The 9810-nt window shown below is 44.1% G+C and overlaps 1 protein-coding gene across 3 annotated transcripts in view; it reads left to right on the forward strand.

Annotated features, from left to right (window-relative positions):
- The window catches only part of TMC5 (transmembrane channel-like 5), a 98818-nt gene that overhangs the window by 53196 nt on the left and 35812 nt on the right, over positions 1 to 9810 (forward strand). For 2 of the 3 annotated variants that reach the window (XM_011931857.1, XM_011931856.1), the window contains exons 6-8: positions 4110 to 4209; positions 8093 to 8180; positions 8586 to 8834. In XM_011931857.1, the coding sequence (XP_011787247.1) occupies positions 4110 to 4209; positions 8093 to 8180; positions 8586 to 8834 (437 nt within the window). Of the gene's footprint in view, positions 1 to 309; positions 879 to 4109; positions 4210 to 8092; positions 8181 to 8585; positions 8835 to 9810 lie in introns of those variants that run through there. The other variant, XM_011931858.1, reaches the window with a different exon arrangement.

The following is a 9810-nucleotide window of genomic DNA, read 5'->3' on the forward strand; positions in this document are numbered from 1 at the left end:
AGTGTATATATACATACATAAATACTTATATATAAATACTACATATATATTTATATATAAGTGTATATATACATACATAAATACTTATATATAAATACATATATACACATACACATATACACACACACACACATATATATATGTGTGTGTGTGTGTGTATATATAAGTTCTAGGCCAGAGGCACTAAATTAAAAAGAAAATCTTGCCCTTTGACTATGAGTCATTTAGAAAAATATCTTCCTTCTGTTTCTAGAATCCCACTGTCTTAAATGAAAGATTCTGTTTTCAATTTCTTGCCTAGCTACCAAGACAGAATTCTCTGCAGGAAAACACTCCTCCTCCTGAGAAAAACTCCTCTGGGGTTAGATGCAGGGAGTTATGTTGTGATTTGTGTAGGGCTGGATTTGGTGAGCTCACCCTGGCATTTTAAAAAAAAATGTGAATGGTGTATCCCTTTGTGATCATCATTACTTTTTCACTGCGAGTCCCAGTCTATGCCAGCGTGACTGCTGTATGAAGTCTCAGGAAGCCCACCCCAGAGGGGAAGAAGGTTTGCAGGAGGCAGGAGATGCTATCCGATGACCACGTGAATGAAATCATCATAGAGGTTGAGAATGTTTCCTCTGGGGTCCAAAGCCACCCATCCTCAAATCAGATTTTTCAGGAAAAGGGGCTGCTAGACTCAAGCATCAACATGGTTTCATCAGTATCTGACATCGATGTGGTAGATTCTCAGACAGTCAGCAAAAGGAATGACCAAAAGGGCAACCAGGTGCTGCAGTTTTCAACATCTTTGAATGAATCGATGTCTCAGACCCTTCATAGCCTAGAATGCATGGGCATAGACACTCCTGGTTCTTCACGTGAAACCGTTCAAGGTAGTGAAATGCTGGGGAAGAGGAGTAGGGGAGTAGGAAAAAAGACTTCCTCATTTGCCACAGCATATTTTACTTTTTAGATATCGAGTGGGGCCAGGCATGGTGGCTCACACCTATAATCCTACTGCTTTGGGAGGCCAAGGTAAGACGATTGCTTGAGCCCAGGTGTTCGAGACTAGCCTGGGCAACAAAGGGAGACTTCATTGCTACAAAAAAATTTTTAAAATAATACCCAGGTATGACAGTGCACACCTGTGGTCCCTGTTACTCAGGATGCTGAGGTGGGAGGATCTCTTGAGCCCAGGAGCTGGAGGCTGCAGCGAGCTCTGATGGCACCACTGCAACCCAGCCTGGGTGACAGAGTAAGATCCTGTCTCTAAAAGAAGGACATTGAGTAATATGGAAGGGCGGAAGGTTTTGTGGTTGAACTAAGGAAGCCAAGGACAAAGGAAGGGATCACTTTAAGACATCCCTAACAAGAGCTTATTTTTATCAAGCTTATTTCATATGCCTGTGCTCTGCAGAGCACCTGCTTTTTGTTATCCATCGAATTGAGTTTTTGTACTCCCTGCACTCCACACCTTTGAGGCAGGCGTTTCCATGTACTTGATGAGAAAACTATAGCTCAGATAAATTTAGTGACCTGGAAAATCTGGGGCCCAGATACAGGTCTATCTGATTCCCAAGACTGCATTCTCTTTTTTTTTTTTTTTTTTTTTTTGAGACAAAGTCTTGCTGTCGCCCAGGCTAGAGTGTAGAGGCATGATCTCGGCTCACTGCAACCTCTGCTTCCCAGGGTTAAGTGATTATCATGCCTCAGCCTGCTGAGTAGCTGGGATTACATGTGCATGCCACCACACCTAATTTTTGTATTTTTAGTAGAAATGGGGTTTTACCATGTTAGCCAAGCTTGTCTCGAACTCCTGGCCTCAGGCGATCTGCCCACCTTGGCTTCCCAAAGTGCTGGAATGGATTACAGGCGTGAGCCACCATGTCCAGCCTCAAGCCTGTATCCTTAACCACCATGCTGTCTCATTTTGAGTCGATTCCTCCTCACCCTGGCTTCAGGCAACAGATAGGATGCCTCTTGTTGGCAAGACCATCAGGAAACCAGATTTTAGCTGATACCTTCCAGCCTCTCTGCTCCTGAGGCCAACAGAGAGGCTGTTCCTTTTAATTTAATTTAATTTAATGTATTTATTTGAGATGGAATTTCACTCTTGTTGCCCAGGCTGAAGTGCAATGGTATGATTTCAGCTCACTGCAGCTTCTGCCTCTTGGGTTCAAGCAGTTCTCCTGCCTCAGCCTCCTAAGTAGCTGGGATTACAGGCACCTGCCACCATGCCTGGCTAATTTTTTTTTGTATTTTTAGTAGAGACAGGGTTTCACCATGTTGGCCAGGCTGGTCTTGAACTCCTGACCTCAGGTGATCTGCCCACCTCAGCCTCCCAAAGTGCTGGGATGGGATTACGGATATGAGCCACCGTGCCTGGCCCAGAGATGCTGTTTCTGTTTCACCCCCACGGTATTCCAGGCATAAAGTCTAGCAGTTCTTGATGATTTCAGGGAGAAGAAAAACATCTCTTTACTTACACAAAGCATTTAGTGGGTTTAGCCCCTTTACTGAAGAAGATTGGGGCATCACCTCTCACACTGCTGGCTCCCTGGATCTCTGGATATTTCCCTCTTCCGTCTTTCTTCTCTCAGTCTATTCACCCTTCCTGCCCAGGAGAGGTACAAATTCCTCGTCTTCAGCAGAGAGAGTTGGTGGGCCTCCTCTGGGGATTCCCCTTACACCTCAACTATGTCATTACAATGAAGACGGTATTTGCCAGTGGGCAGTTCTAGCCCGGTGCTGTGACCAAGGAGCCAGCCTGCTCCCTCCGTCCCTCAGCCACCCTCAGCCCGGTGTTGCTCCCCTGCCTGCTGGCTTCTTTGTTACAGGATGGCAACAGCATTTCTCACGTCACATGCAGACACAACAATAATCACAGGAAGAGACATCTGTCTTTTTCTTGGTTTTTGCCTTTTTTTTTTTTTTTTGAGAAGGAAGAAATCTTCTCCAAGAAATTTCTCAGCACACCACCTCTCAGAGGATATTGGCTAATGCTGTGTCATGTGCCTGTGCTTAAATCAGTCACCTGCAAAGGGACAGGACCGTGAGGATTGGTTCACTCAGACTAAGACTTGCTCTTTGGGCCTGGAGATAGGCTCCACCTCGAGGAAGCTCAGGGCCATGTGAGGGAGGCAGGTAGATTCCTAAATACAATTGGGATTCCATTAACAAGGAGGAAATGAGTTTGGGGTAGACAACCAATAGTGTCTGCCAGATTGACTGCAAATGTGAATGTGAGTTAGCAGGAGAAAAGGAGGGCGTACTTCTAGGGAGGTGGGAGAGCATTCAGCAATAGTCAAGGAATGTGAAAAGTCTCTTGAACCTGGGGTCAGGGGCAAAAGGAGGTGATGTGGGATATTAAAGCAAGAGAGCCAGGCGTGGTGACTCACACCTGTAATCCTAGCAGTTTGGGAGGCTGAGGTGGGAGAATCTCTTGAGGTCAGAAGTTTGAGAGCAGCTTGGGCAACATAGCAAGACCCTATCTCTACAGATAATAATAATTTTAAAAAATTAGCTCGTTGTCATGGTGTGTGCCTGTAGTCCCAGCTACTCTGGAGGTTGAGGTGGGAGGATTGCTTGAGCCCGGGAGTTCAGGACCAGCCTGGGCAATGTAGTGAGACCTCAGCTTTACAAAAAAATAAAAAAATTATCCAGACATGGTGGTGCATGGTGGTAATCACAACACTTTGAGAGGCTGAGGTGGGAAGATCCCTTAAGTCCAGGAGATCAATGTTGCAGTGAGCTGTGATTATGCCACTGCACTCTAGCCTGGGTGACACAGTAAGACCCTGTCTCGAAAAAAAAAAACAAAATAGTGAGAGAGAAGAGGTAGGCTGACCAAATATGCAGGACCTCGTTGACTTTGCTAAATGTTTTTTGTTGCAGGAAAGAGAAAAACACTGAATTGGAAGAGAGTGCAGCTATTATTCATTTGCTCTGGCTTTGAGCTTTAACACATATATGTGTCTTTTTGTTGTTTTCCTTTGTGATCTTTGAGATCCCAAAGTCCATATACTTCTTTCCTTGTGTTACTTGCTCTGACTTCAGCACCACATTTTAGTGTTATGATTCTGTTAAAGAAAAAAGAAATTAAACTCCATTAATTTCTTTCATAGGACAGAAGTTAATTGCATCTCTTATACCCATGACATCCAGAGACAGAATTAAAGCCATCAGAAACCAGCCAAGGACCATGGAAGAGAAAAGGAACCTTAGGTATGGCCAAAGGCTTTTCTTCTGTCCCAGATTTCAAGTGAACCTCAATCTTCTACTTTTGCCCCATCTCAAAAAGATAAGAAATAAATAAACACAATAGAAGAGACAAATCTTCCTGACAGAAAAATTTCAAATGCCCCCTGTAGGCACTCCTTTCTCCAGGGGCTACAGCTTAATTCCTGCGCTTGGGCTGGAGTGTGGACTCTGCTTGGTGAGCTGCTTCCAAAGAGTAGGGCGTGGGAGGAAGAGAGGGGTGGAACTTTCCAGTGGAGAGTCTGCCTAATACTGCCTTGGCCAAGACTTAAGGTTAACATCCCCAAAGATAAGTCATGTGATGGGGGAAACACGTCTCCTCTGTGCTACTCTCTCCTAAAATCCACAACCCCAGTCTAAACAGCAAAAAACATTAGGCAAATCCCAACTGAGGGACATTTTACAAAACACTCAGCCTGTACCCCTTGAAACTGTCGAAGTCATCAAAAACAAGGAAAGTCTGAGAAACTGTCATGGAGTAGAAAGTTCTAAAGAGACATGACAGGCCAGGTGTGGTGGCTCACGCCTGTAATCCCAGCACTTTGGGAGGCCAAGGTGGTGGGATTAGTGGAGCTCAGGAGTTCGAGACCAGCCTGGGCATCATAGTGAGACTCCATCTTTACAAAAAATGAAAATTAAAAAAGACATGACAAGTAAATGCAATGTGGTATCCTGGACGAGATCCTGGAATAGAAAATGGACATCGGTGGAAAAACTGGTAAAATCTGAATAGTCTACAGTTTAGGTAATAGTAGCGTACCAATACTGGTATGTTAGTTTTGAGAAACCTACCATGGAAATGTAAAATGTTAACAGGGGAAACTAGTGAGTGGTATATGGAAATTTTCTCTACTGTCTTTCCAAGTTTACTGTAAATCTCAAACTATGCTAAATAAAAACTTTACTTAAAAAATAAAGATCAGCTGAGCGTGGTGGCTCACGCCTGTAATCCCAACACTTTGGGAGGCTGAGACGGGCAGATCACAAGGTCAGGAGTTCAAGACCAGCCTAGCCAACATGGTGAAACCCCATCTCTACTAAAAATACAAAACTTAGCCGGATGTGGTGGCATGTGCCTGTAATCCCAGGTACTGGGGAGGCTGAGACAGGAGAATCGCTTGAACCTGGGAGGCGGCAGTTTCAGTGAGCCAAGATCACACCACTGCAGTCCAACCTGGGTGACAGAGCAAGACACATATTGGGAAAAAATAAAATAAAATAAAAGAAAAGAAAAAGAAAAAAAATAAAGATCTTGGTAGTTTTATAAGCTCAGTAATTCAAACTCCGAGGGTAAGGGCTGTTTTAGCCTTCAGAGTTTACATTAATTGTTGCTTAATCTTTTTTTTTTTTTTTTTCAATTTGAGATAGTTGGCAGCAACAAGTACTAGTAAGTGATTCATGGATGCAGGATTTTCTGAGGTTTCAAAGATAAATTTCAAAGCCTGGCAGGGTGGAATAGATTTGTCAAAAAGTAAATTACAAATGGCAGAAAGCAAATCAGGCCAAGTCAAAATAGAAAGAGATTGCAATGGGAGGACCAGAAAGGTCTGCCCTCCCTAACTTTGCTGGGGAAAAACAGACAGAGGGGGCATTTGAGCTGGGCCTTGAAAGACAATTGACAATGACATTGGGATGGGCCTTTGAGGTGGACCAAAGAAAGCCAGGAAAGAACCAGAACAAAGCAGATATGGTGAGTTCATGGAAGGGTAAGGAGACCAACTGTGACTGTGTCTTTCTGAAAACACTTCCATTTCAAACTCTGCATGGCTCCTGCTGTCACTCAGTAGGGGTTCCAAAGACCTTATAGCAGGATTTCTCAATCTCAGTACAAGTAACATCTTAGGGCTGGATCTTTCTCTGTTGTGAGGGTTGTTTTGTTCATTATAGGGTTTGTAGCAGCATCTCTGATCTCTACGTACTTGATGCCAATAGCACCCCCTCTCCACTCCTTAGTTTCACAACCAAAAAAGTTTCCAGACATTGCCAGTTGTGGGGGGTAAAATCCCCCTAGGTTGAGAACCTGTATTAGTCTGCTCTCACTCTGCTAATAAAGACATACCTGAGACTGGGTAATTTATAAAGGAAAAAGGTTTAATGGACTCACAGTTCCACACAGCAAGGGAGGCCTCACAATCATGACAGAGAGTGAAGGAAGAGCAAAGGCACATCTTACATGGCGATGGGCAAGGCGGCATGTTCAGGGGACCTGCCCTTTATAAAACCATCAGATTGGCTGGGTGCTCTGGCTCATGCCTGTAATCCCAGCACTCTGGGAGGCCAAGGTGGGCAGATCACCTGAGGTCGGAGTTCAAGACCAGCCTGGCCAACATGGTGAAACCCCATCTCTACTAAAAATACAAAAATTAGCTGGGTGTGGTGGCAGGCACCTGTAATCCCAGCTACTCAGGAGGCTGAGGCAGGAGAATCGCTTGAACCTGGGAGGCAGAGGTTGCAGTGAGCTGAAATTGTACCACTGCACTCCAGCACAGGCAACAGAGCAAGACTCCATCTCAAAAACAAACAAACGAACAAAAAAACACAAAAAGCATCAGATCTCATGAGACTTATTCACTATCATGAGAACGGCATGGGAAAAACCTGCCCGCATGATTCAGTTACCTCCCACCGGGTCCCTCCCACAACACATGGGGATTATTACAGTTCAAGGTGAGATTTGGGTGGAGACACAGAGCCAAGCCATATCAGAACCACTGACATACAGGGATACTTGCTCCGTGGATGTTATTCATATCCTCCTCCCTTCCCTTTGTTGATTCCATTCCAGCCACCCCGGCCCCCTTGCTGTGCTGCCTGCCTTGGTCCTTTGTGCTGGCTGTTCCCTATGCACAGGACATTTTTATATGAATCCCTCCTCTCCTTCAAATAGGGCAATGCTCAGATTTTACCCTATTTCAAATTGTAATACTGTCCCCGCCCCATTACTTCCCATCTCTTTACCCCACTCTGTTTTTTCTTTTTCTGTAGTACAACTCACCTTCTAATATATGACATAGTTTTCCTACTTTATTATTGTATTTGTTGCTTACTGTCTTTTGCTTACAACTAGGATGTCAGCTCTGTAAACCAGGGAGATTGTTGTCTTAACACCTGGGATGCTGTCCAACACATCATAGGAGTTTGATAACTTTTTTTTTTTTTTTTTTTTTTTAAGAAATGGGGTCTTGGCCGGGCGCAGTAGCTCACGCCTGTAATCCAAGCACTTTGGGAGGCCAAGGTGGTGGATCACTTGAGGCCAGAAGTTCGAGACCAGCCTAGCAAACATGGTGAAATCTCGTTTCTACTAAAAATACAAAAGTTAGCGGGGTGTGGTGATGCACACCTGTCATCCCACCACTCAGGAGGCTGAGGCAGAGAATCACTTGAACCTGGGAGGCAGAGGCTGCAGTGAGCTGCGATCAGGCCACTGCACTCCAGCCTGGGTGACAGAGTGAGACTCCGTCTCAAAAAAAAAAAAAAAGAAAAAAAGAAAAAAGAAAGAAATGAGGTCTCGTTCAGTTGCCCAGGCTGGACTGCAATGGTGTGATCATAGCTCACTGCAGTCTCAAACTTTTGGACCCAAGTAATCCTCCTACCACAGCCTCTGGAATAGCTGGGACTATACAGGCAGGCACTACCACCACATCCAGCTATTTTTTGTTAATTTTTTTCTTAATAGAGACAAAGTCCCACTCTTTTGCTCAGGCTGGTCTTGAACTTCTGGCCTCAGTGATCCTCTTGCCTCAGCCTTCCGAAGTGTTGGGATTACAGGCATGAGCCACCATGTAACTATTTTTTGAATGAATGAGTTACAACATTTGTATCTCTCATATTCTCTTGCTGTTCCCTACAGGAAAATAGTTGACAAAGAAAAAAGCAAACAGACCCATCGTATCCTTCAGCTCAATTGCTGTGTTCAGTGTCTGAACTCCATTTCATGGGTAAGTCAGTAAAACAGGCACAGCAAGAGGGTGAAAACAGGGAGGGAGGAGAGTGAGGATGAAGGGGACTCAGGGAGAAGACGAACCAAAAATCAGAGCGATTTCATTGCCCAGAGCCATCAGTTAGTACAGGTGTGGGAAAATGAGGTGGGTGTGGGGAAGAACTAAGAGGTTGCTGAGTTCATTGGCCAACTTGGCCGTTGGGAGTGGCGCCTTCAACAGCAAACCTGGGAAGGTCATAATACCTCCACCTTAGAGGTTACATAATGTTTGTAAACTTGCCTGGCATGGTGCCTGCACTTAGCAATACTCCAGACATGGTGGCCTTTTTTGTTATTATGGTACCTGCTCAATGAATATTTGTTGAGTCAACAGCAAGCCACCTGCTTTGAATCCTGACTCCAGGCTTATCGGAGATCTAAGAACAGCCTGTCGGAAATTCTCAATTCCATCAGCCTGTGGCAGAAGACGCTGAAGATCATTGGAGGCAAGTTTGGAACCAGCGTCCTCTCCTATTTCAACTTTCTGAAATGGCTTTTGAAGTTCAACATTTTCTCATTCATCGTGAACTTCAGTTTCATCATAATCCCTCAGTTTACCGTAGCTGAAAAGAACACCCTCCAGTTCACTGGGCTGGAGCTGTTCACTGGGGTGGTAAGTTCTCCATTTCCCCTACCCCAAGTGCACCAATTACCTTGGAAACCCAGGGACATGGCTTGCCAGTCACCCACTCACACATCTCATTTTGTCTGGGGGTCAACTGATGGGGAAAGTGGATGTTTAAATGTTTTCCTGGCTGAGTGTGGTGACTCATGCCTGTAATCCCGGCAAGTTGGGAGGCCAAAGCAGGTGAATCACTTGAGCTCAGGAGTTGGAGACCAGCCTGGGCAACATGGCAAAACCCTGTCTCTACAAAAATACAAAAATTAGCAGGGCGTGGTGGCACACACCTGTAATTCTGGCTACTCAGGAGGCTAAGGTGAGAGGATTGCTTGAGCCCAGGAGGCGAAGATCCCAGTGAAGCAAGATTCCCCCACTGCACTCTAGCCTGAGCAACAGAGCGAGGCCTTGTCTCAATCATCAATCAATCAATCAAGTGTTTTCCTGCAAAGTAATATGCACACATCATAGTGGAATTTCTGTCTCCAGAGGCAACCATCTTGAACGGTTTGTTTTTATCCACACACTTTTTTGGCAAACATATGGATGCTTCTGTGCATGTACAGAGGCATCCTTTTCTTTTCTTACAAAAGATGAATTATTCATTGCATATTATCTACAACTTGCTTTTTTTTTACTTAGCAATATGTGGTGGACATCTTCTTGTGTTGGTGTTTATAGATCTATGTTTTCTTTCTTTTTATTTTTATTTCTACAAAATACAATGTTCCTTTTGAAAAATTCCTACTATAGAAGAAAAGTAGGAGAAAGTTCTTTTTATATTTTTCCTTTGTCCAACTCCCCATTTTGAGATATATCTTTGTAGACTGTTTTTTTCTTCCTGTACAAACATTGATAGATACATACTTGATAAAAATGAGTAAATAATAGATGACAGACACATAGATTATTATGCTTTTAAAAATAAAAAGAGGATAGGATTGTACTTTATTTCTTCTTTCTTCTTTCT

Source organism: Colobus angolensis, unplaced genomic scaffold (assembly GCF_000951035.1).
Source record: "Colobus angolensis palliatus isolate OR3802 unplaced genomic scaffold, Cang.pa_1.0 Scaffold92, whole genome shotgun sequence".
Classification (NCBI taxonomy): domain Eukaryota; kingdom Metazoa; phylum Chordata; class Mammalia; order Primates; family Cercopithecidae; genus Colobus; species Colobus angolensis.